The following is a 26980-nucleotide window of genomic DNA, read 5'->3' on the forward strand; positions in this document are numbered from 1 at the left end:
AGAAGCAGAGGGGCTGCCCTCTGTCCTTGCAGAGGAGCTGTTGAGATCTGTCCCGGGTCAGCCTGAGCTCCCTGGCCAGGATCTCCTCTTGGACTCAAAGACGACTTCTGTGGTGAGAAGAACTTGGGAGGAAAACGAATAAAACTAGAAAACAGAAGAGCTGAAGGATACTGTCTTGTCCTGTTGGTAAGAAAGGACAGTGGTGCTGGTTGGGGTGTAGGGGTGATATTTAGAGGCTATTTCTTCCTGCACACTTCTTACCCAGGACTCTGTTACAGACCCTGTGGGAGCCACATCAGCCCGTCTCCTACTCAGCAAATTCTGCCCAAGAAGAGGGTTTTGCTTGTCTCGTTTTCTCCTGCCACAGCACTGTCACATTTTTCTGCTATTCCCCACATCTGGTGGGTGAGATTAGGAGTCAGAAAGGAAGAGAGATGCTGGTCTGGGGATTCACAGCCCCCTGGTAGGAGAAAGGGAGAGGGCAGAGGCGGGGATTAAGACCCTTCTGCTCCAGTAAGTCCACAGCCATATGAAGTACACGAGTGCAGTCTGGGTATAACTGGTATCTTTGGAACCTTAGCGTAAGGACAACCATTTTGTCTCTTGTGTTAAGTAGAATGATGCTAAGGTTTTGCTATATATTCTGGAGTGCTGGTGTCACTGCAACGAAAGTGCATGTGAAATCAAGGTAGCAGGTGTGATGTGCTTTAAGGATCACAGGGTTATCCTATTGAAGCGGATGAAAGAGCAGATGGCATAATTTAAGTCCCCAGGTTCTTTAGACAAGATCTATTGGAGTCTGAAAGGTACAATCCTCATATCATTGTAAGGCATGCCATAATCTTAGATTTAACAGATGACAATCAAAATGTAAGTCATAAAGAATGGAAGAAAAATTACGCTATACAAGTAGGAGTGTCAAATTTCAGAAGCTGGAAGATTTTTCTATCTCAATCTATTGTTGTTCTCCCAAGTGCTGCGTCTTGTACTTACCCTGCCTCTGTTAGAATACTGCTAAAGGTGTATTTTGCTTTTCAATAAGGAGTCATTTTCTAAGTAATAATCATGCAGGACATTTTATTCTAGAAACAGCTGTACTTCGAACTAACATCTTCACCCTAATTCAGAGCCAGAGATCCTTCCTTGCAGTTATTTTATACATGAGAATTATTGTTGCTATAAAAGGTGACTGTGATTACTGCTGTAAGGGCAAGGCAAGCACTATGTATTTTTTTCAAGGCACGCGGAAAGACAAATGAAATCTTTGTGGAATAAAATAACCAGAGGCAGCGGGAGTGATCAACAGGCAGTAGACTCTAAGATGAGGCCCGAGCAAGGCTAAAAGCATGTGGTCTGGGAGCGTTTGAAAATGCAGAGCACCGAAGATGCACATGTGTGTGTGCGTGGGGGGATGTGAGACTGAGAGAGAAGGTGTCAGGAATGACGCTGCCGGAGCAAGGCACAGAGCTCACTGGGAGGAACAAGCCTGCTATGGGTTTTTGCTTTGTTGGCGGAAATAGGGCCTTGTGTATATTTTTGTGAGCCAGCAGGACTGTACCTGCATAACGCCTTTACTGATAGCACACTGCTTAGGCAGAGCAGAGAACATAAGAAGAATGATGCTGGTTTATTTTATTATTTTATTTTTACCTTTATCTCGGGGCTTTAACCAGAAAGAAGCAGATATCACTGTCTCTGTTAGGCGAGGTGATGGCTGTAGGTGGGAATGTGTGTGCCTTAGTGTTCATGACACCTACAGTGAGGAACTGGCAGAACAGGCAAACTCTGATATCTGTCTGAAGCCATATTGACATTTTTATCAACTTACTCCATTCAAGCAACGCTATAAGGATGAGCAGTACTTCAGGAAAAGTGGGCTCCTATCGGCTATTCATTCCAAGTACTGACCTTGCAAAATTATATACTTGGGCCTGTTGACTCCAAGTTTTCAGTGATTAAGGGTTGAAGAAATCTATATTAGCCATGGAGCTTGTTGATAAGATCACCAAATGCAATTAATTAATTCCTATAATAATAAGCTAGTCCACTAGCCTGCAGTGCCACCTAGCCTCCTCATCCTTTGGAGAGCAGGAAGTATGGTGTGAGGATTTAGAAAGATTAAAACTACTTGGAGAACATTCATGTACTGATCTTTTCCCCCCTTGTTTAAGGATACAATAATTCAATCTCATCAGAAGTTTTTCATCAGCAGTCTGAAAATCTTTGCCCTGATATTAGCCAGTGGGGGAATAAACAGAGGAGAAATAGAGGTTATTTTTCTTCAAAATGTTAGTTCCTTGTTCAATGCAAATATTACTCATAATTTGTAAGGTCTGAGCCTGGTAAGGAAGCAGCCAAGCTGGTGCATGACTATTAAATATTTTAACAGCCTGATTCATCTCAAAGTGATTCAGAGACTATTGATAGTAGTCCTGTCAGGAGTTGCCATCTCTGTGGTGAAGTTGGAGTGGTTAGTGACATACCGCTACTGATTTGTGGCATTTCATAGCATTCATGAGTTAAAAGTACGCAGGGAGATGAAGGCAGCAAATGGAGTTCTGCTGGAATGCTGATATTAGCATCTCTGCTACCTGAAGAAGTCATGCAGAATTGGCTTCCATCCCTGGGCAGGTCCCAGGGCAGGCTGCTGAGGGGAAAAAAGGCCCTGGGAAAGGGGGACCAAGGCTCTCCTGCCTACTCTGCCCATGCGTGCCTTGGGGAGCTGGGTCTGCTGCGCTCCCATTCCTCCTCCTTCCCTGATTCATTATTGGGTGAGAGGAAGTCGGTGTACTTGGGTTTGGAGAGTAGCTACCACAGGATAGCCATTTGGCTGTGTTTCAAGGGGAGCCACAGTCCTGGAATTGGAGGAAGAGATTGAGACACTAGCAAGGATGCAGGGTGGGAACAGCATCCCCAAATCAGGTTGGATGCAGGAGGTTAGTGAAGGGTAAGAAACACATCCTTACACCCATGAACTCCACCAACTTTGCAAGAGGCCTTTGTGCCTCTCCCAGCCTCTCTGCCCTACCTGCCAGCTGAACCTTCTTCGCCACTGTTGCAAGACAGAATTGTTTTTTCCTCACCCTTTGGGTGGCTGGGTTTACATTTTTTGCTTGCTGTTCAGATGATGGTCTGACTTCTGTGTTACAGGATTGTTAACAAGTGAGGGGAAAATAAATTCAAATAATCAATTTCTGACCTCCGAGACATCTGTGATGGCTTCTGCCTTCCTAAATAATAAATGTATTTAATCTGAAGCTTTGGGTTTCAGTAGCTCTGTAGAAACAAACACACAGCTTTTTGCTTTGGCACCACTAACCAGAATCTCCATACATTGAGATTTGAAAGAGATTAGCACATAGGTCCTTTGTGAAAGACTGCAAATGGTTACTAAACCTGGGACCACTTTCATGGTGTCAACAAAAGTAGGCAGAAAATGGAAAACATGCACTGCTGCAGGCTGCCTTTGCGCAGTGGGCTCTTTCAATTAGTTTGCCATTGCCAAGTAAGACCTCAAACTAAGCTCAACGAATGTGGGTGAGAAGGGACACTCTTACTGGTTTTCTTTGGTATAGATTTCGGCTTTCATTATAGCAGTATTCAAAAACATTGGTAGCCAGATGATGCCATATGTACCACAACAAGCTTATGAAAATTTGGGGGTGGGACGAGTGAGGGGAAAAATATTTTTTGAGTTCCATCTCCAGATCCTGCTAGATTTTCTTATCAGCAGCTGTTCCTTCATTGTTTGATGATCTTTTCATATATGAACAATTTTGTTTGAGAAGGCACTGCAGTGGTTTTTGGCCTGACTAAATAAAGAGTCGTCTGAGTAGTGCACGCACGCCCAGTGGTTAGCCACAGCCAGTTTACTGATACAGATTACATGCAAGGGCCTGTCAGAGCCCTCCGGGTATGTCTTAAAGAATATATTGGGTTAAATAAAACCCATCACTAGGCCTTGTAGAGCTGTAAAATGTTATCCACATTCAGAGATCCAATGAATCAATTTCAGGGTCTAACACTCAAGCCATACCCTCTTGTTGTTCTGAGGGAATGAGCTGCCCACTCTCTGTATCTGACCAAACAGGGGACAAGGTACTCCTGGAGAGTTAGAGAGCTACCATCTTTGCTTAGGCATAGATCAATATCTCTCTCTTTAAAATTAACAGAGGGGTTTGAGTGACAGGGTTTAAAAATAGTAAAAAAAATGAACCAACTAAAGTAGTGGTACCTATAGGTGGTGCTGGTCAGTAGAGCACAGTAGTCTTGAACCTATTAGAAGGCACTTGTGGATGCACCTGCCAGCAGATGTAGTGTTTGGTGTCTTACTCTAGAAGCTAAAATGTTCCTTGTGTTTTCTGGATGCTATAGTAGCCCCAGAGAATCGCAGCATGCTGTTGTATCTGCTCGCTAATCAGCCAACGTGAATGGCAAGTAATATAAGAAAAGGGAATATTGAAACGTTGGGAAGTGTAGCTGCAATTAAAAGGAAGACAAAATGCAAAATCAAGAGTGACTCAACGAGGAATTCAATGCAAATGTTAAATTTGTTTCCCCCAGCTACTTACATGCACCTAACTTTCAGCTATAGATCCCCATAGTCTTAGATAAAAGATTTTAAATGGTTGAAATCATCCAATTTGACTGTTGATTTGTTGTGCAATCTGAAGTTTCATATTGCCTTACACAGGGCAAAGCACAAGCCCTCTGCCATTGCTGGCATCCTGTGCTGATTTTCTCCCTCCATTTTTTCCTGTATCCTGCACTTAAGTCAGACCAGAATCAGTCAGCTCCTTGGGATATGCAAGTGTCTCAGGTAGACATGAGTTAAAACTCTTTCAATCAAAGTGCCTCCTGTGACACTCCTGGAATAAGGCTACAAAGCTCCAGCACCTACCCAGGAGATGATTTATTGTTGTAGATGGAGGAAGAGCAATGCAAATCTCTTTACATTCTCGAATACCCTCCACCGTTCTCAGGGACCTGAAAAAATACTGTCTTTAGTTTTTAAAAGGCCGTTTTGTACTTTCTTTAAAAAGGATAGTCTTGGCTAATGTACTCAGAATGGGATAATAATGACAACTTGACATGGGCAAAAGCACTATGTACAATCCAAAATGTCAAGTTGTCAAAAAGTATAACGGACAGCCAGTGGTAGCATACCTGGAGACAAGACCATTACATGTCTTGAAGTTTAAGCTGGGCAGCCCCACTGTGAAACAAGCTTGAAAGCCTGTTGTCTACTGGCTTGCTAAGGAGCCTTTGAAAGTGCATGAGGGTAAACTAAGGAAAGGTGTTAATTTAAACGAGAATTCCTGAATAGCAACACAAGTAGACAGACCCTGAGATAAGACCATCATCTCTTAATACATCCATTAGTTCTCTCTTGCACTGCTGTTCCTTTGTTCTTGTCCCCAGTGGAATGTCACAGCACTGTTTACAGTGCCCTGTGCTGCCACTTTTGTGACTGGGACCTGGAAGAGGTGGCTGAAACTCTCAGCTACTGCCTTGGTTAATGTATCAGGTAATTACTGAAGGTTGTACCTGATTCTTGGTTTTCTAATCCATGTTGGATGGTGGCATTATTTTCCTTTTAACCCTTTTCACCTCTTTCTTAATCTAAGAACAAATGTAAGACCATATTGTCTGCTTTAGACAGTGATCCCTGAGGATGCACACTTACTTATGCCATGAATAGTAAGTGTAGATGACCACAGTTAAACTCAAACGGATTAATCCCTTTGAAGGGAGCGCTAGGGATGTGAAGAACCTGAGAAAATCAGCTCTTGCAACAGGCTGCTTAAATGTGAATGAGGGTGTTGTCTAGCTTTAGGCATATGTATGGGGAAAAAAAATGTGTGTTTCTGCTATATGTCCTAAAAGCAGCATAACTGGTTAAAAGAAGAAATCAAAACAGATCTCAAAGCTCTAGTTCCAGCTACTCTAACCAGCAGTAAGAAGAATCTCCCTTTTCCTCTGTATTTGCAATTCATTTAAATTTTAATGCTTTTACAGGGCAAGACTTGGACTCTGGTGCCTATTGGCAGCGGGGCAATCTGCAGGATTGTACTCACGCGCCTGAAATAGAGCAGTTTCTTGACTGGTATCAGCCCGAGCTGTTGATGAAACGCTTCAACACAGCCCAAAGCAAACCAAGCCTTGTAAAGAGTTTATGTGACTCTTAAACAACTTATATTAATGTTAGGACATTTGTATTCAAACTGATCCCTTCCGTCTGGAGTTAGAGTAAGTTGCCTAGAATAGAAAGGGGTAGAAAAAGGAACTTTCAAAGGATCACTGAAACACTGATGAGGCTAAGTCACCATGTGGAACAACTTCCCATGAAGGGGAAGAAAAGGGAGCCTAGAGCAATGACATTCGTAATGTAGCTCTTGCAGTTACATTTCACGTTAGGGGGAGTGAATCCAGGTCTTAATGTGCAAGTGACATTTACTGTCTCTCCTACAGCAAAAGTAGTTTAAATAACAAATGCACATTTCGACTGGCTTTGATCTCTTAAGCAAGAAGATGAGTTTAAAGGCAAGCTTTTGGGTTTAATTTTTTTCCCTCTTCTATCTCTAAAATTTAGAAGTGTAATTCTGGTCTTAATTTATAGCCCGCCCCCCGCCCCTCCCCATGACTATTTTAGAAATGTTTACAAGACAAAACATCTAATCTTGTGGCTGCCTGTCACCTTTCCCAAATTCTAGGTATTTATAGATGTCTGTCCCTGGAATGTGGATCTGGTTTAAGTCTCTTAATTTATTTTAGTGAACTCTGGGCACAGCAGACATTTGAGTTAATTTAGCAAGTAAGCATGTGGACAAGTGTGGGAAGAGCTTGTGTGCTGCTTTTCTTTTCCACTTACATCAGTCAGTCTAATATCAGCTGTTTCATCTCCTTTCAAGTCTACTTAAAACATCACCATCACCAGAGCAGGACACATACCCAAAAGTGACAGTCTCAAGGTACCTTTGACAGTTTAGCAGGAGCCCTGTGGGATTCAGCAGGAGATTTGTTTTAAAAGCTAAGGCATGAATGATGGTGCTTAGCCCCTTGCAGAAGGAGCTTTTCATTGCTTCATAGTCTTTAAAATGATGATGGGGGCTCAGTCTGTCTTCTGAGAGGTATCTGGACTCTGAGATGGTGAGGAGGAGGAGGAGACACCTTTTCGCACCTGCACAAACTGCTTCTGCAGGCCCAGGCTGCTGAGCCAGATGGTTGATGGCATCTAACTGGGAGTTGGTGGGTTGGAGGGCTGGGGGTGTGGTTGGGGTGCTGGCCCAGCCCCTGTGCCATGTGCATGGAATTGCCTAGCCCACTCATGGAATGACTAGCCCAGATTAAATTACTGTGCTGGAGTCCCTGCCGTGTTGTGTGCCGTCAAGCCCAGGGCTGAGCCCTGGCTTTGCTCTTTTAAAATGCAAATGCTTACTGTTAGGGCAGAGCAGTTCTGGTTCTCCTTTGGCACTGGCTGGAGGAAAAGTTTTATGTCTGACTCTGTCGGGCTGGCACTTAGCCATGTAGGACATGGACTCACTTCCTTTTCGTGCTGCCTGCCTTCACCGCAAATCCTCCTGCATGCTATGTAACAAGTCATTTACAAGGCTGCAGCTCTATGGTCTTGTCCTTCTGCTCCTGACAAAGGGAGGTGAGCCCTTCTCCTGGACGGGATGGTTCCCATGTACCTGAAGACAGTATCGGGAAGGGCTGGGGCATGCTGGGCTATGATGATGTAACGGGCTCCCTGCAATTTTCATTCAGATCTGGTTGGCTGTGAGCTGGCAGAGAGCCTCAGCTACGCCTCCAACTCAGATGAGGTCATCCCTGCTTTTTTTTTTTTTCCTTATTTTTTTTTTTCGGGCTGCTCCAGAAAGAGTCTGCGGTGTTTGAACGTTTAAGGTCAGCGAGCTAATTCCAACACCACTGCAAGTCTCTGTGTGCAGGAACCCTCTTCTCCCCCCGCCCCCCGCCAGCTGCACCCTTTCCCAGCGCCATCACAGACCCTGCTCTCCCTTTAAAGAGAGAGGAGAGGAGGAGCAAAAGGAAGATGAATTTACCGCAGTGGATTTTAAAATTGACTCTCGCATCCAGGTCAGAGGGGAGTGTTTGCAGAGCTGCCCGGGTCTAACACGAGTGTAAAGTAGATCCAGGACGGAAGAAACTCCAGACCCTGCCGCTGCCAGAAGTGAAACTACTCGCTCTGCCCAGTCGCTTCGTCCCTTCCCCGCCCTCCCACCGTGTGCCATGCAGAGATGCATCCAGCCAGTAGAGGACGGGGTAGGTCCCCCCGGCTGTCAGTCAATAGGGGCTGCCCGGCTCGGGACGAGCTGATCCCGAAATAACGACTGACCCCGGCGGAGAGCAGAGCACGCATAGCTGGGGGTGCCCAGCCCCGGCCCCGCACCCTGCCTGGAAGCATCTCCCGCTCGGCATCTCCAGCCGCGGCACGGGGTAATCCCGCGCTATCTCCCGCGGAGAACTGCCCACTAACTTCGGCGCCGAGGCCAGGTCTGCCTGCACGGCTGTGGGCAGGATGGGGGTTGCAGCATCCCCCCTCTGCCCCGGGGGCAACCAACCCCTTGCTCTTCCTCCTCCCACCGCCGAGCCCCGCGCTGGAGCCCCTCTGGCACAGCCTCTTCGCGATGTCCTACCAGGGGCGGAGAGTCCTCCCCGGAGCGCCTGAGCGCCGGCTGAGCCTCAGCACCGCGGACAGCCCCGGCCGCCCGAACCTCAGCACCGGGGACAGCTCCCGGCGGCCCGAGCTTCAGCACCGCGGACAGCTGCCGGCTGCCGGCGGGCCAGGGCGCGGGGTGCCGCCGGGCTCTGCCCGCCGAAGGGACATCGGTGCCCGGCTCCGGACCTGCTCCGTGCCTTGGTGCCCCGGTTTATTGCGTACTGCTGGCAGCCCTCTGCTGTAGCAGCACGCCGCTCTGCCGAGAAGGACGCCGAGAGATACACACACACGCGCGCTACCACCCGCCTCCCTCACGGAGCCAGAAGAGGGCTTATCTTTAGGCTCCAGAGTCTGTCTGTCTTCTGTGGATTGGGATTTACAAGCTTGGACAGTGCCTGGTTACAGTGGTGTATGAGGCTACAGACCCCGAGGTGCGCTACAGAGTTAGAAACCTTGAATCTGTCACGCTGTGGAGGGGTAAAATAAACCCTATACAACCAGCAAACCCAGCCCAAGCCTTCCTGCCTCCCTGCAACCAACTTTACCCCCCCTAACCGTGAGAATTCCCTCCTTTCCTCCTCCCTCCACGCTCCTTCCTTTGGAGACTGCAGGATGAGGCATTTCCTTCTATCTGGCTCAGGGTAAAAGCATACCCTGGGGGCAGCAACACACATCTGGCAGGGACTGAAAGGTTTTAATCCAGCCTCTACTGCAATCAACAATGGCAAATGAACCAGTGATTCTGAATGTTTATGACATGGTGAGTATGAAACAGTACTGATTTGGGAGGGGGGGCAGTGGGGCTGGGTGGGAGTTTGTGCTTGGAGGCAGGTATTGTATGAAGAGAAGCCAAGCACAGATCCCCAGAGAGGCTGATCCCCAGCCCCCCAAACTCCTCATCCGAGTGTATCATGTTCTGGTTGTCAGAGATGATGCTGACCCCAGCTTTTTTCTTTGAACTGTTTAGCATATTGGGTCAGATTACAGGTCAAACTGTGCCCGATTTTCTGCAGGATCTTTCAGGAGCAGCACTGGGTGAGAGGAGGACTTTTTAATTTCCACTGTCCCAATTAAGGAAGGATATGTCATCACCTGTCTCTTTGCTGGAGATAATTGTCCTTTAATTTTGAGTAGCAAGCACTGCCAGGCTGTGGGGAAGGGGTCAGGATTTCATCCAGGGAGGAGAAGCAACAGTAGAATTGCAGTAAGGACATAGTTTCTAGGCTAATAATCTGGATCAGTCCCTCATATACATGATTGTAGTTAATAATTTTCTCTGAAGGTTAATTGAAACAACAGGAGTAAGAAATTGTCTGAACTGGTGAAGTTTCAGCACAGGGAGGAGCATGGGGACATGCTGCTTGGCAACATTTCCTGAAAGTTCACAGTGTAGCAAGCGGCTTTCCTTGCCCTTCTCTTGCAAGGGGGAATGTGAGTGGGAATTATCTGTGCTAACAAATCAAAAGATCCAAATCTTAGCTTTGGCACAAGCCCTCAAAGACAAGAAGTCTTGGCACAACCTGTTTTTTTTTCTGGTCTGACAGGAGCTTAGGACAGGCATTGTTTACCTTTTTTAAAGTACATCATTATGTTCAGATGAGGAACATTTTGATGATGATGTACTTCCCCTCCGTTTTTTGTTTATGAACTAATGATAATAAAAAAAGCAGTTTTCAGATCTTCCAAAAATTTAGTGAACTTTGCTGGGGAAAATACAACATTGCGAGGCCCGGGTGCTTACTGAGCTCTAAATATCAAGCTCCAGACCTTTGAGATTATGGCATACATTTGCTTGTTGTCATCAGGCAGAGACAACTTTCAACAGGAAGCCCACAGAATAGTGTGGGTTTCCCTGTTGGGGAAATCCAGAGAATAGACACCAAAGAGATTAGGAGTGAGTTGCTGTAAATGTCAAACTTCTTATTTGATTAAGTGATCTTTTGTTGACTAAAAAAGCTGGGTTGTTTTCTGAGGGAAGAAGGAGTAGTAAGGGCTATTTAGGTAGGACCGTATCTGTATTGAAGGACAGTCTGAAAAGCACAACTACAATGACCTGAAATTGCCTCTTCCAGAGCTATTACTGGTAAAATTGAGCAAGTTCGTGTAAAATCCTTCCCTAGACTTTGGTCTTGAGTGTTCAATGGTCAGTTGCTTGGCAGCCTGAACTGTGAACTCCCAGGCTGTTCTTCAACCAACAGGTATGGTAACCCAAGCAGGTGGTAGCTAGTGCTGGGTAACAAGGGACTGGCATTGCAAATGCACACACAAGAGTTTCTCATTAATGCTTTGAGGAAGATAAAGGGGCCGTGTTGCCCTTTTATTATATCTGCTGTCTTCCTTGCAATTTTAGTTTGTTCTGCAGCAGGCTGTGGTCTGAACTTTCTTCTCTCAGCCACTGTTGAGCTGTCCCAAATCAGCGAATATTTTGCTACTGAGCTGAAGAGATCTGTATACTAGATGGACATGGTCTTTTGCCTTTTATCATGTGATTGACACCAAAGATGAAGCCCAAAGGAATTATGGGAGAAGGGCCTTGCTGTTCATGGTCACTGTGGTCTGAGATAGACACCCAGACACAGCGAACTGAATTGAGGTCATCAGTTTAATTCAGACTGAATAATTTTTACAGCTTAGCAAGCCATGAAAACCTTCATGTGTGAGAACTAACTCCATGGGTTAACCACTCTGTACATAGAAACCGTTCTATTTTCATGTAGCATCTGCTTGACTACCACTGAGTCACCTCTAGTTCAAGTCCTACATTATGATTATTGAGGCTACATGCTTTTCCATTGCTGCTATGATTTTAACACCACGGAGTTTGGAATGTAGCCACGCAAAATCTGCACTTTGTTACACTGTGGTGGGGAATTGCGGGGGAACTGGGAAATGAGCACATTTGCTTGAATGACTGTTGGAAAACTAGCCTCAATGAAAAAAAAAAAAAAAAAAGACAGCTGAGGATAACAATTAACTGGATGTAAAGCTCTGCTTTCCTGACAAGGAACATGACCCCTGTATGGCATCTGGAAGCACTTACACTGCGGGAAAACTTACCCCCAGGGCAGAAGTTCAATTATGGGCTTTGTGCAGCTATGAAATACCCACTCTGTGTAGTCTTGTATATTCCAAGATTATAGCTATTTATCCTTTTACCTATTGGATATGTACCAGGCTTCTTTAGGAAAAAAGTGCTTCTATTTAATGAGGTGTTTTGCACAAATAGCTGAAGCAGGTAGATCTATTTGTAGACTTATTTTCTTCAGCATAAAAGAACTGAGCAAAAATCACTGGGTATTCCAAGTGTTCAGAATATCATCATCAAAAGCAACTTCCCTCACCCCCAGCACGTAGGGTGATTATATCCTGTTTTATCTGTTGCTAAAGGGCTTGTACACACCTGGACACTTGCAAAGCAGACAGGGCACAAGAACTTTGCTGCTAAACCAGGACATTTTAAGGAGTGAATATGCAGGGTACTGAACTCTGATTTAAGGTGTAAGTGTGAACACAGAATAACAACGTGGATTGGGGGTTTTGTCATGGATGAATCTCTTTCCCAACCTGAATCCAGCTCTCACATGGACTTTCTCTAAGCCAACAGCTTTTTGGAGACCTGCATGAAATAAGCGGGTCTATAAAATCTATGACAGATAACTTACTCTGATCAGTAAGTTATCACTTTGCCTTCAGATGGATAAAGCAAATTCCTCTTCATAACTTGCAGCTCTCTTCCCTCCACTCTGCCTTAATAAGCTGTTTATCGTGGATCAGATCTTACTTAGATCACAGGGATGACTTTCTTCAGCCAGGATATCATCCTGTTTCCTCATCACTTTAAGTCTTTGTGGCTTACTTTGGAATAGTTGACTTAATCACTGTACTTTAATAAATGTAGCCTACTTAAATCCGGCAGAAGAGTAACTGCAGTTATTGCCTAGGTTTAAATCTTTAACAAGCAAGCTAAACACACTCCACTAAAAATAGTTCTCTTGGCAGAGATTCAAGTTGGGGGCTCTCATAATATTTTCAGCTTATTGCATAGCACATTCATGCTATCAAATTAAAAGCAAAGATATTCATATCACTGCTGCCCCTCTTTTATTACAGATAGGGTTGTCTTGAATTTCCACTGTCTTTGCAGCTGATAACATGCAAAACGGTCATTTTGATCTACTGGAATTTTTGCTTACTCTTTATGCTGGGGAAAATGAGCCCCTGAGATGTGCTGCAGAGAAGAATGAGAGCCCTGGTCAGCGGGGGGGGGGGCAGGGAGCAATGATGTAGGGTTTTTTTGGACAAGAGGGGCGAGTCTCTTTCTCAGCCTTGTCCCACTGTTATTCCATTGATTCCACTGACATTACTTGTCATTCTCTCTGGAGTGAATGAGAGGGAAGTAAGATTCAGGTCCCTGTAGATGCACTAGCTCTGAGATTTTTCTCTGTGACTTACAACTTCAGAGAGGTAGCCAAAATGTAATTATTTATAATGGTCCTCCCATATTCTTTCAGCTCTTTATATAATTTATATCATTTGCCAGCTAAATGGCTGAAGGCCAATGGCTGATGGCAAAGGATGGCGCTGCAGGTGACTGACTGGGGTCTCTCTTGCTTCACTGATCAGTGGGTGATGTTGTCATTGATTTGATTTCTCCATCACACCACTGAGTGGATCATCCAAGTGGCCCTGACAGAAAAACAAACACAACAGCATTCTTGTTTCCGTGGCCGTCATAAAGGCCCCTGTTTTGTGTTTGTGATATTATGGCAAGCAGTCTGTGTTGAAGTAGGGGTGGCATGTTGGGCTGAGGCTATAAAAGCTTATAGTCATGCATGTAGTTTCCAAGAGTTCCAGGAAAATTAATCTCGCTCCTGATTTTTACTGGTGTGGTGGAACAGAGCATCCTGGGAGGCTGCATCTACACAGAGGGCAGCATTTCTGGGGAGGGAGAGAAGGAGGAAGACGGTCTTACAAACCATAAGACTTTGTAATGAGTTTATTTTTGTCCGTGAGAGAGGAGAAGTAGTTTCTGTTGTACCATCAAGAGACATTGACCATACTCTGTGTAGCCAATCAGCTTGTGGTACTCCAGCAGAGGCTCGTCAGAGGATGATTACAGCCTGTGAGCGGCTTAGGTGGGAAGAAAAGCTCTGATGACGTTGTTTCCATCCAGCTCTACAAATGTCTGTCATCATACAGTTGCTTCTGCATAGAGCTGGGCTCAAGGGCTGAGGGCGGGCAGGAGGGTACTGGCTCAAGAAGGAGAAGTTGCAAGAAGCAGTCTGGCTTTTCTGTCAATCCCATGAAGGAGGGAGGTAGGATTTTTGGACAAGCAGTTGTGGTGTGGGACCCTGTACCCAAGGCTCTGCAGCAGACCCTGGGACAGGGTGAAAACTGGGTTTTGTTTATGTACTCTGAGAAAAGGATTGTGAGAGAGTCCCTGCGTGAAGCGGACACACGAGCTGTCTGTGTGAAAAGGCATAGAGCTAGAGGGTCTGTATGGCCACAGAATAAATGCATAAACTTTAGTGCTTTAAGCCAACTTCTCTGATATAAAATAGTATTATGGAGGTGGGAGTTTTCCTTTTGCACTTTTCAGATCTATCATTTTCAGCATTTTACTTTAACATCCATTGCTCACATGTGATTTGGAGGTGATGACCTGTGTATACCATTGAAAACCAGCACAGACTTACTATCTTAGCATCCCTTTTTGCCTTCCTATGCAAGTGGAAAAGAGAGACTGAGACTCTTGGCCACTGTCCTGGTTGCTTTGGGATAATTAAATGCTTTGGGACTGAAGGAATAGAGGTGCTTTGTACCTCTAGCTTCAGTACGTAAGGATCCTTTGAATCTATTTTAGAAACAGCAACAGGATTGCGAGCAGAGCACTTCATTCTGTGAAATGATTGTTTTAAGCACTGACTAGATCATGGAACATTTTATTATCTCTCTGGAGGAAAGAATAAGTCTAGTTACTCAGAAAAATGTCAGCATGTTTGTGATTACTGTTAGTAGAAGTCTCAGACGCTTTCAGCTCACTTAGTCAGAGGAGTGAGAAATCCTATTGCAGGTGGTGGTCCCATCTCTGCACTACTCGTTAGTTGTTTGTGAGCTGCCATGTGTGGAGAAGTGCAGCATCCCCTGACTCTATTTGGTATTCCAGGAAGCCACATGGAAAAAAACATATATTTTTTTTTTTTTACTTTTTTGTCAAGTAGGTTGTTAGCTATGGAGGTTCTTGCTGCAATGAGCTGAAGAGATGCTCTAAGTCAATAGAGCAACTTGTGGTCTTTAAAGATTAAGTGCTGGAGAGTCACTAGGTTCTCTTCTTTCTTTTTTGTCCTTCATAAGTTGGCCAAACTGAATGTATTTAACAAACGGAGAGCAAAATATGAAATATTGCCTTTGGGAGATTTTAATTAAATTCTGGCAGATCCTAATATGTATATAAAAAAAGTTGTTCTGAAACAAAATCACCACTTTTTAAAACACATTAAATGAAATGTTTTGACGCTTCCTTAAAATATTTGCCAGTCATCTCTGGCAAAACTATTTGCCAAATCTGAATCATTTCAGTTCTCCAAAACACACTGTTCACTCAAAAGTTTGCCATGTTCTTGGAAGGGCTTGGTAGGTGTTTCATATTCTTATTTATTCTGTGGTGACTCTCAAAGATTATAAGAATTCCCTCTTCCATGAATAAGCCCTGGCTAAGGAAGATCTGGGGTGTTTTATCTTCTTCACAGGCGTGTTGTGAGGATAAGGTCAAAGGTAAATCCTTACATACCTGAAGAAAAAGGGGAAGATTTTGGCCTTGGAATTTTATCACTGACTCTTCATTTCTCCAGAGCCTTATTCATTCTGCTGTCTTCAAACCCTACCAAGTACAGCATACTAGATAACAAAACAGAATGGTGAGATCGCAGGTTTCTGGTGTCTAGTAATGGGTTCCCCACAGTGCCATAACATGTCCTACATAAGTGCTAAACTGTCTTTGTTTCTAAGAGTAGTTGAATATAGTGCCAGTCACAGGCGGTAGCGTGAGGGATCAGGTAGATCCCAGATGCTTGTTTTCTGTGCCTCCCTAGAGCTTTTAGTTGACCTTCTGTGCTGGCTGGGTTGGGGGTTTTTTGTTGGTTTTTGGTTTGTTTGTTTTTGGTTTGTTTTTTTGTTTTTTAGGGCTGAGTTTAGACTGTTAAACTACGCTTATGCTGCATAATAGGTCCGGGATTCATAATCACTCAGGTAAAGTAATGGTCCCACTGCAAAATCTGTAACAGTAATGTCATACTGAGATACTTGTTATTATGGGCCCAAAAACTCTCTGGGAAGACTCTTGGCTAGGGGCCAAAGAAACCAGATAGACCACTGCTGCGAATAAGACAAGAGGCAGAGAAAGCTGCTCTCACTGGATGTCAGCAGAGTCCTGATCCCAAGATATGAGGGCTGTCCAGACTGCTTCACTTTTCTTGGATGCAACATTTCCCAGTGCAAATGTACTTGAGTTTGAAAAAATTAATAATAATTAAAAAAAAAAAAAGGTGTTATGGCAAATCATGATGGCAGTACATTAGAGTTTTCAAATAAATCAGGCTGGGCAGCCTGGAAGTGTGTGCAGGTGAGGAAAACTACGCTTTGTTTCTGCTTCTTTTTTCCTCCTGGACTGCATCAATTTAATTTGAGTGGCAATAGGCTGACCTCAGGCAGGCCAGTTACAGAGAGGGATTGCTGCCTTGCCCTGCTTGAACTCAGGAGCAGAGGGGAAAGGAAAGCAGTTCGGTGATGCAGAGCACTGTGCCGAGTTCAAGCCTGTGAGAAAATGATTGAAATGCAAGTAGGCATCCCTTCTCTCTTGCCTCTTTGGAGAGAGGAAATAAATTGGAGGAAGAAATGATAAAAAACCTAATACACTGAGCTGCAGCTGAGTCCATTCCTTCAAGAAGAAGTAATCCAAACATGGCATCTGATCTAAACCAATTAAGAAGCTGAAAGAGTAAGTGGCATGGCCTGAGTTAATAAGTCCAGTGATGAAGTGTGCCCATTTATGCGTAATAAATGGATTTTTGTTGTCTTAGCAACAGCCTGGAGATGTGTTATCCATCAGGGGAACAGTCTGTTTTGATGTTGTCAGGGTGACAAGCTGGCTACCTGTCCATGTTACTGCTCATCTTCTCCAGCTCTGCAGTGCTTTAGCTGACTACTCGGTGCTTATGCATGAGATGTTTTAAAGCTATCTCTTGACTGTGCACAGAGCATTGCTATCTCCAGCTACGGCACTCATCACCATCAGAAAGCTCATTGAATCAGTGCTCTGTTGCCCAGAGGACTGACTTGAACTGACTCATCCGGGGCAATGGGGGAGTTCTCACTTCTGCTTGTCCTGCATGCACAAGGAAAACTGCTCCACAACATGCTCTCCTTTACTTCAGCAAATATAGGAAAACCTTATGAGTGAGGAGAACCTAGGAAAGCTAACACAGCGTAAAAAATGTGTGAACTCTGCTTCTGGAGCAAAGGTTCACAGGTCCTGTCATTAGTCCAGTTCCCACATCAGGGCTCGAGTCAGTTCCTGCGGGTGACAATCTGACTCAGTGTCCCTAAAGTACTCATGTCAAGGCAGCCTGAATTCTTGCAGAGTCAGGAGTCTTATGGGCAGGATTTCACGTGTAAGCCCAGGGGCTCAAGGTAAGGTCAGCTCCAACCTGGAGATACAGAAAATGTTTGCTGCTACTGGAAGTTGTCCTTTAACCCCGTCTACAGGCACAGTCACAATCCCCTGGCCTGTCTCTGAGCAACTCTGAGAGAAATGATTGTTTCCTCTTGAAACCATATGGAAGCTGGTTTCCAGTGAATTTTCTCTGGTGCTTTTTGGCGTTTCCCCAGACAGCAAGGCAGACTCCTTTTAGAACATGACACTTCTGTCAGCAAGATTTAGCCTCTGGCTCATTAGGCTGTCAAGGTTCCTAATGTCACTCGGCTGTTCTTTAAAACAAACAAACAAAACCCAAACCCAAACCAAACCCTCTTAGTATTGATGGAAGCTGATGTGTTGACAGTACTGGAGACTGTCACTCTCCTACCAAATACATTTACTCTGGCAGTGGCAAAGCAGACCCTTCTGCCTTCTGTACCTCATTCCTGATTTATAGGTTGAGCTGCTCTGGTGTCGTGGCTCAGCTGGTCATCCAGCTTCCTACTGTGGTAGCCCACAGGGACCAGTTATGCATGTGGTGGGAGCTTCTGCTGGGGACAGCTGAGCATTAGTGATAGAAACAGAACTACTAAGTTGGAAGAGCTGTCAGATCCGTTTCTAAGCGTGGTGATGGGCAGGTATATAGTTGTGCATTAGTGCAATGAACTGAATTTAAATGGGTGTCCTAGGGCCAAAAGCCATGTTAGTGACCTGGGTTGCCCTTATTCTAATTGTTTGTTTCGGTCTCTCTTGTTCCTGTCATTATGCCAAGATGACGTAGCTGAAGCTGGGGAGAGAGGCAGAGATCAATCAATACATAAAATCTATATTTCTGCTGGGGAAGAAAAGAAGCAAAATTCACAAGTCCGATGATTCTTTCTCTAGCAAATGAGCTCAAACTGTTAGGAAAGAAAAAAATGTTTGATATCATTCTAGGTAAAGACTGGATGTTCTTGAGTATGAAAGATCTGGAGGAGTGAAAGTTGATATCTCCTTACTTCAGAGCTTTATCTAATCACCACGTGAATCCGTGAGACTTCCCATCTCAGAGCAAAATATGAGGCTATGTCCTAAGAGTGGAAAATTGTTTTAATTGGTAACTTAGTTTTTCAGCAATGAATCTTATTGTGTCTGGAAAAGCAATGATAAGGGAAGAAGAAATACTGTGGGTTACAAATGATCTCTAATACGTAGGAAAGCTTATCTACAGAAGCAAGTGTCAGGTGCTAGAAATGCTGAAAGCATTTCAGCCTGTTTAGTAAGTGCTTTCATCATGTGGGTCAACATGTGGGTCGAATGTCATGCTACTTCTGATAGATCCACATCTTTGGGAGATGGAGGACCCGGCACAGCATAAACTCCATTGATAACATGGTTTGCTGAACCTTCAACCATGGATCTGTTACTGTGTTTTCCATGCAGTCTTACTTAAACCCACAAGGAACTATCAACCCCTTTGCTGTTCTCTTCAAGATCTGCTAATGATTGATTTATACTGGACACTGATGCAAGAAAAAAAAGCTTCCTAGAAGCTGATTGCTGCCTCAGCGTTTGGAGTGTGTGAGGAGCCCAGTGTTGCCTTCTAGAGTGAATTATAGACTTTGCCATAGGTTAGCTTTCCCTAGGTACACGATGTTCTTCTCAACATCTGTTCTTGGCTTATCTGTGTGTCTTGCTCTGTTTGGGACTACTTGGAGCAGATGATTTTATAATTGCCCTGTATTTGTAATTTCCCCCAGTATAGATTAGCTTGGTGAATATGAGAAGCGACAGAAAGAGAGGACCAAGAGGTGAACCATGGGACTAATCTGATAAGTCATTACCTCTGTCATTATCTTGCACTCTTGGGCAGTATCTGGGGCATGAGCCTCAGCAGGTTTCTTCTAGTTGCGTAAGAAGAAGTCTAGGTTGTAGGTCTTTCCAGGCAGGGCTGAGGTGCTTTCTTAGCAAATCACTCATCTAGAAAACGAAAGGCTATATTCAGCTGCCTAAGCACAGACATCAAGGGCCATTGTAGGATATCCATCTGACCTCTGGCTTCCTCTTGGGAAAGGTCCTGGTCTCTTCCCTCATGGATCTGGTTTCATAGCTATCAGCTTTGTAGAGATGTTTTGAATATTTTAGGGAATTTGAGATGACATGACATGCCCAGAGGTTCTGACATGAGTGCTACTTATGTGCTGGGGGAGGATCAGTAGTAGTTCTGCATTTGACTTCTACCATCTAGTGTGCTGATGCATCTGGAGTGACAGAAACCTGGTTAAAATCCCTGAGGGACTCGAACACAACTGCCCCGTCATGCAGGTCTGCCATAGGAGCAGACAGCAGGAAACTCTGGATTTGGTTGTCCCGGGTCTCTTGTGTCAAAACATTTCGGTTTTGTTTGAAATACTCACTTAGCAGAAGAGCGGATGTTTCCAGTGGATCGTAGCCAGTCCAGGAGGGTGTCCAGGCTGGAGTCAGGCTATAGTGTTACTCACACTTGTTCTCTGGCCCACTGAACATATATTTTATATGAAAGGAATCTTTTCTTTACTGTAAATGAAAGAAAACTGTTTCACCACGAAGGACTGAGAAGGCCTGCCTCCAGATACACTATGAGAGGGTGACCAGGCTGGTTCCCTCTGGGGCAGCTGGAGGGCCAAATCAGGTTATCAGGTACAAGCAGAAAGCACTTGCTCCTCCTGGCAAGTAGAGGCCAACCTTGCTCTTCCCTCTTCCTATTGCTTTGTTTGTCTTCAGGACATTTTTAGACAGATGTCATGCTTTGTTGCCCTGAGAGGATCTCTTCTGCCCTTTCCTCCTTAACTGGCTGCCTAACCTGGAGAGTCAATTACTTGTGCAGCCTTTTTTCTGAGTCTGTTCCAGTTCTAAGAACACACAGGCTACTGCAGCTTTAGAGTATTCCTGTGATGGAGACATTGAGGAAAGGTAGAAAGGCAGTGCTGGAGGTTTCCAAATCTGTGGAGGCCAGAGCTAAACATGCATGTCCCGAGCTGAAATCCACCCACCATCTGTCTCTAGTTCTAACGTTCATTGTTCTTGATTGCAGTGCCATTTGTTGTGACCTTGTTCACTCTAATTTTTGTGGCTGCTTGTTATCCAAGACAGCTGGCTGTCTTCTCCTTGGCATGTGGAATAGGCCTCCTCTATTTTCTGCTGCTGGAGCAGTGTGCCTCATGTGCTTGTTACTTCAAGAATACTGGGGGACAATGCATTGAGGAATGGGTTGTACTGAACTGAAACAGAGTAGATTAATTCCAATGTAAGCCAAGAAGAAACAGGGGCAAACTAAATGGGTCCATTTCAAGCTAAGGTGTTCTCGGGACCAAAAGAAACGAAGTACTACAAATCCTTTTTTTCTCTAATATAATATAAATATAAAATATAATTTTTTATATATTTTTTAGATTTTTTATAAAAATCTAAATATAATTTTTCTCATAATATAAGCAAAAGACCTGTGACTTCTGCTGAGCAAAAGCCGGTGGAAGGACAAATGAATGCAAACCACATGGATCCATGAAAATTTCATTTTTTATTGTCTGGTCAAATTCTGTCTCCTCCCTTGATCAGTGTGCTGCTGGCAGGAAACGCTCTGCATCGTGGTAGCCAGAGGCCTTGGCAAAGCCAGGCAAGCAGGCAGGACACCCCTTGGGGGGCAAGGAAGGACAGAAAGGCGTTTGTCCTAGCACCTTTTTAATTGGATTGGTCATACGTCCCCCCTGACTGCTAGGTATGCTTTTCTGTCCCTTGTATTCAGGCAAAGCTAACGGGAGGGAACACTTCATCTGAGAGCTGAACAGGGAGGCAAGAGAAAAGGGGGATGGGGAGGGAGAGACTCCTTATGCTTCTCTTTCACAGTCTTCAACCTCACAGGATCAACCTGAACTTGAATTGTTTCAACACTCTTTAAAATACCCTCTACTTCTGAGGGAAAGGCAAGGAAGAAGGAAGCAAGTTGGAATAAAAGTGCCATCGTATCTTCCAAGTCCTTCTCTGCAGTAAAGTTATGCTAGGAGGATCACACATCCATCTGTGGCTTTTTAAGTTCTGTTTGTAATATGCCATGTTATTGAAATGCTTCAAGGATTCCCTTTGTAATGTATAATTACTCTGAGATATGCAGTTCAGTGCCTATTGCAGCTGCTGTTTTGGATAATCTTGATACAGTTAAAGTTGTTGCTGGATCAAACAAATTTATGCAGATGGAGATTTTAAAGTTAGCGTAAAGAACAATTTAATAGTCTCTAACACATCAGGTGCTTAAAAATCCTGTACTTGGTACCTCTGAACTTGAATTCTACTTCTCATACCCACAGGACTTTGAAGCATGTCTCCAGCTGTCTGTTACCTCTCCTGAGGTCTCAGAGGTGTCTCATTAAAGCTGATGTTAAAGCCTATTAAATACATGAATGTGGCTTCTAATGATGCATCTCATTTAGGTGAGTTGTCACCAGGAATCGGCAGGGATCATTGCTGCTCTGGTCCCCCAGTGGCTAGGATAGTAAAAGCTACCTGGAGAAGCGCAGGAAAATACCTTATTCTGTTTTGGAAGACAAAAGGCAAAGCGTCTCGAAAAGGCTGCTGACTTCCACCAACCTTGTCACCTTCTTGCCCTACCAGCTCCCCTCCCTCCTGCCTGCAAAGTGCAGCCTCAGCTCCCAGAGGCATCTGTCCTTGGGCTCTCAGTGGCCCCAGCCAGTTAATTATTAATCATCACAATATCCCTTATGTCAGGCGTCTGAACTGCCCATGAAGCATGGAGAACTCTTTTTTTCAGTTGAGTCAGAAACATTTTAGTGCCTTGCCACTCACTGTTTGTAAAGTTGTTGTTCTGTCAAAGAACTTAAGTGCACAGAAGTGATAGTTATCTCATCTGAGCTCCCTACCAGATGACCTGGTGCTAGCAGGGGCAATAAATGTGCAAACTGGGAAACCAGAAGAGAAAGTTAAGCTTGCATCATGGATCCTGCAACAGAACTGGTGCTGTACCGTTGGGTATGTTTAGAACTGTAATACTGCTGCAGTATAGGTATACTGCCCATTATGAGCACCTACTAGGAAAAACACCTATGTATTGAGCTCCCTTGAAAGACACCGGGGGAGCTTTTAACTCCTGAGGGGCACAACTAATTTCCTGTGACTGCTGGCTGGGTGGCTGTTGTGCCTCTCTTTGGGATGCTGCTGCTTACTCTTGCTCTAGAAACAGTGATCTCAGGATCACCCAAATAAAAAGAAAGGTCCTGAAGCCTCTCTTAGCAATGTGGCACAAGATACCTTCACTAAACTATCTCGCAAAGACTGCAGCTGGTACGTGTCACAGTGGTAGCTCTCACTAGACACTGCCAGCCTCCATGCCCTTTGCAAAAGTTTTCTTGAGTACTCCAAAGGCTCTCTCCAGTAAGAACGTGTTTCTGGTAAGTTGCTGAAGCTGACAAGTGGAGGAAATACTATACTTTCCTGCCAGCATTTAAAATCCTACTGTGGGAAGTGAACTCGTTAAAGCAGGACCATACATATGACTTAAACTGTGCTCTTTAGTGTCCCTGTGACATGATTAGGTCCTCAGGTACTTTGGTGTACTCCTCTACCCTTCCTTCTATCCCAGGATGCCTTCATGCAGATTGAAAGAAATGCTGGTGGATCTGACTGTCTCAGTAAATTGATGATAGATCATCACTAATTAGTACAGCTAGGGTCAAGCTTACTCATATTTCATTCTCTACTAAGATAGCGTGATTGTAGGAGCCCAACTCTTATTTACGTGTAATAATAGGTGGAGATGGTTTTTTTTCCTCCTTTCAGTTCAAACATAACATCGCGTTCAATGACACCAGTGTTTTGTGGAAAGTACAAGTGCTTTGAACATGTGGGAATCAAAAAGCTCTAAATAGACTGTGTAATGCTGCCAACAAAGCATGTCCTTGGACCCTAGCCGAGAACAACCAAACCTTCGTTTTGAGTAAAGCACTGGATTTTGAGAAAAAGAAATACCAAAGCGTTAGTCCCAGATACCACCTCAATCGCGCTTCTAGCGAGTCACTTCAATCTCTTTGCCTTGGGTTGTCTCACCTGTAAGAAGAGAAAGAGTGCTCTCGTTGGGGTGGGAGGTGATGCTTGAGGGATGTTTGGGAGGTTAAAACCCTAACTGCTTTTTGGCATCTGAGGTGTAACTGCCTGGGTTGATGTGACTCCCATAGGAACGAGAGGCAGCAGCAGGGTTTCTGGGCACTGGGCTGAGGGGCAGAACCTGCCTGACCTGTGTCCAGGTGAGCCCATACCACGTGGCAGCCCCATTCCTGCTGCCTGGGTGGCTGTCCCTGGCCCTCCTGTCCATCAGGAGGCAGTCCCCCTCCCTTCCCCACCACAGCCTGCCTGGGGAGGTTCTGCAGTCAACCCACACACCTGCTCCTACCCTTGGCTTTTACCGCCCTTTGATCCCATATAGCAGATGAAGTATTTAGAGGCAGCTGCTATTTCTGTCATTAGCACCCAGACTTCCTGGGAGAAAACTGCTGGATTTGTGACAGCTGAAATGTGATTCAGAGGAAGCTTTTTACTTCAGCATGTACAAAAGCAAGGGGAGAGTGAAGCAAGGGGGAGGGAAAGACAGTGCTCAATTTGCTATTCATTTAACTCTGTCAGGAAAGCCCAAGTAACTCGAGATGACGGCGTGCAAATTGCAGACATGCACATTGCAACATGGTGGATGTTGTTCAAGGGACTGAGGATGCAGAAACAGTGGGTAAGAAAACAATGCAGAACGAGGGGGCTGTGTGCTGTGCTTCTTGCCAGGATACGTTAGCTCCCACTTACTACTAAGTGCTCCAGCTGATGGTACTGCTGGTTTAAAGCGGATGTGAGTATCTCCATGTTGTGCTGCCATTGCAGGTGCTGGAGCAAGAGGGTACTCAAGAGATCTGTCTAGCCTTCTCCACTCCAGCACATGATCCTTTCTCAGTCTTCTCTAATGTACTTCCCAGTTTTTCTCCAGAGAAGGAAAAGGCTGTTATTCCCACTCTGCAGCTGAGGCCCTGGCATGCAGAGGGGCTGACGCATCTGATTTGAGGACACGAGGAAATGAAATAAAGCTGCCTCAAGGGAAGTTCAGATTGGACATTAGGAAGAAGTTCTTCACTGAGAGGGTGGTTGGTCACTGGAACGGGCTCCCCAGGGAAGTGGTCACGGCACCAAGCGTGTCAGAGTTCAAGGAGGCTCTGGATGATGCTCTTAGTCATTATGGTTTAGGTCGTCCTGTGAAGAGCGGGACTTGGACTTGATGATCCTTACGGACGCCTTCCAACCTGAGACATTCTCTGATTCCATGATTAGGTGCATTGTTGCTGTGCCATCTCTTGGGTTTTTAAGTGGAGTTATGTTTGTGAGACTGTTCTTCCTCTTCTCCAGTTGTGGCTGCTGAAAACACACTGATTTCTTTTTAAGGACTGTGATAGACATTCCAAAGCAAAGCATTATTATTGAGGCTTCCCAGTTTACCTGTGCTCCCCTTTGCTGGAGCTCAGCTAGGTTCCAGCACTGGAGGGACTTGCGGGTCAGAAGGACTCTTCCAGCACTCAGTCTTTATAAAACGAAAGTGCAGGCTTCCTGTTGCTATCATGGTTTCCAGTTTGAATGAAAACTCCTAGGATTTCATAGCATGATGTCAACAGGATCAGGGATGGTGCATGTTATGGTTTGAGAGACCCATAACAATTTGTTGTCATTTAGACAATCATTCTATCACCCGATGACCCCTCCCCACCTGGGAAAGGGAAATCGGGAAAAACAAGAAAACCCGAGAGCTGAAGTATAAACAGATTTAATAAAATAAGATTAGATAATTAACATTAACAGCACTAAAGAACTGATATTGATCCCGACACCAATACGGAATATGCAAAGATTATACTCAGCCAATTATATCAGTAGGAAGCTGTGCACTCCCAGCAGTGGACAGCAAATGTCGGACACTGCGAGTGCTACGGCTTCAGGAGGAAGGCCTCAGGATGGCAGCCATCAAGGGAAAGAGCGACTTCGCAGCAAACTTTCTAATTTATAATGAGTGTGACGTTGATGGTATGAAATAATCCTGTTGGCCAGCTTGGGTCAAGTGCCCGGGTCTCGCTCCTCCTCATCTCTGCACCTGGCTAGCTCAAAAACACTGAGACCTTGAGACCCACACACCATAGCTGGCTGTAAAGTAAATATTTTCACAAATTCAGACACTGGAGTTCTGAAAGTGCAGTTTTCCCAAGCATTAGAAGATAAATTAGTCCTGTGTCTCTCAAACCAGGACAGTGCACCTCAAACCAATTAACTTGCAGAGCAGCTCTGGTGATGTAATTCAAGAGGCTTTCTGAAAAGATGTCACTTAGTAAACAGGGGTAGATGAGCCAAAGCGTGAAAAATTAACGCACACCCCCCACCCCACCCCCCTTGTTTCTCATGACTCTGTACGGGGCCTGGACCGAGATAGGAAGAGGTAAGGAGAAACGTTCAGTCCCGGTTCTGCCCAATGACTTGACTTAACGAGCTGCAAGCACGCGGAGGGGAGCAGCTCCAGCGCAGGTAAATCGGCGGCAGGGCCGGCAAAAGGCGCTCGTTGGGGCTTCTCGAAGTTTCTGGACGGCGGGAGGAGGGCCCGGCCTGGGCCGGCGCCGGTAGCGCGTGGGCGGGGCTGTGACGCGACGGGGGCGGAGCCACACCCCCGGCGGCAGGTATAAAGGAATCGCGAAAGCACCGCGCGCTCTGCTAGCGACCTGCGGGTGTGGGTCACGCGGAGGGTACGCGGGAGTCTTCAGGAGAGCGCGCGGAGACGGAGCGGCACACGGGCGTCTGCTGCGCAGGAGGGCGGGCGGGGGCTGAGAGCGCCGCCGGCCCGACAGGTGAGAGCGATGGGCAGTAACTGGTCCCCGTTGTTTCAGAGGCGAACCAGTAGTCACTGCCCTCCCGGAGGAGGGCCCGACCGTGGTTACCGCTCGGCCCAAAGCTGCTGCTGGAAGGCGTGTTGTGACCCCACCACAGCTCCCACACAAACCTGCGGCCGTGCGGGTCTCCGCAGGGAGTGCCTGAGCCCGTCCCTCGGACTGGAGGGCAGCAAAGGCAGCGCCGGTGTGTGCTGTGAGCCGGGGAATGGTCCGCTCAGCGTGGTGGCAGGACTGAAGGAGGAGGTGGAAAGGTTAAGGGCTATCAGGGAGTGAGAGAGTGGGATGGACTGGTGGAGCCACAGCCTGAGGCCGGGGGAGCAGACTGAGGCTCCCCAAGTAGCAGAGGATCCCCTCCCCGCTTGCCATCAGGCAGAAGGGGGGGGACCTAAGAGATGGGGAGGAATGGCAACAGGTCCCTGCTTGGGGAGGCAGGCAAACCCCTCCCCAGCCTCCCTCACCTTGCAGTTGCCCTTACTGACCAGGTATGAGGCTCTGGAACTTGAGGGGCAGGCAAAGGAGGACACAGAGGAAGGCCCATCCAGGGCGTTGCCAAGGGTGAGCCAGCCAGCCCCATGTGTTAAGACTTATACCGTTAAAAAGAAAAGGAGAGCAGTTGTTGTAGGTGATTCCCTTCTAAGGGGAGCAGAGGGCCCCATGTGCCGACCAGATCCATCC

The 26980-nt window shown here is 45.7% G+C and overlaps 1 protein-coding gene across 1 annotated transcript in view; it reads left to right on the forward strand.

The window, feature by feature from the left end:
- Nucleotides 1-9401: 9401 nt before the first annotated feature.
- LOC309673437 (deubiquitinase DESI2-like) overlaps nt 9402-26980 on the forward strand; it is a gene marked incomplete at both ends in the record, with an annotated part of 61918 nt that continues 44339 nt past the window's right edge. The window contains one exon of the mRNA XM_082485205.1: nt 9402-9440. Within this exon, the coding sequence (XP_082341331.1) occupies nt 9402-9440 (39 nt within the window). The remainder of the gene's footprint in view (nt 9441-26980) is intronic.

This window comes from Vanellus vanellus (genome assembly GCF_965231255.1).
Source record: "Vanellus vanellus genome assembly, chromosome: 6".
NCBI classification, from domain to species: domain Eukaryota; kingdom Metazoa; phylum Chordata; class Aves; order Charadriiformes; family Charadriidae; genus Vanellus; species Vanellus vanellus.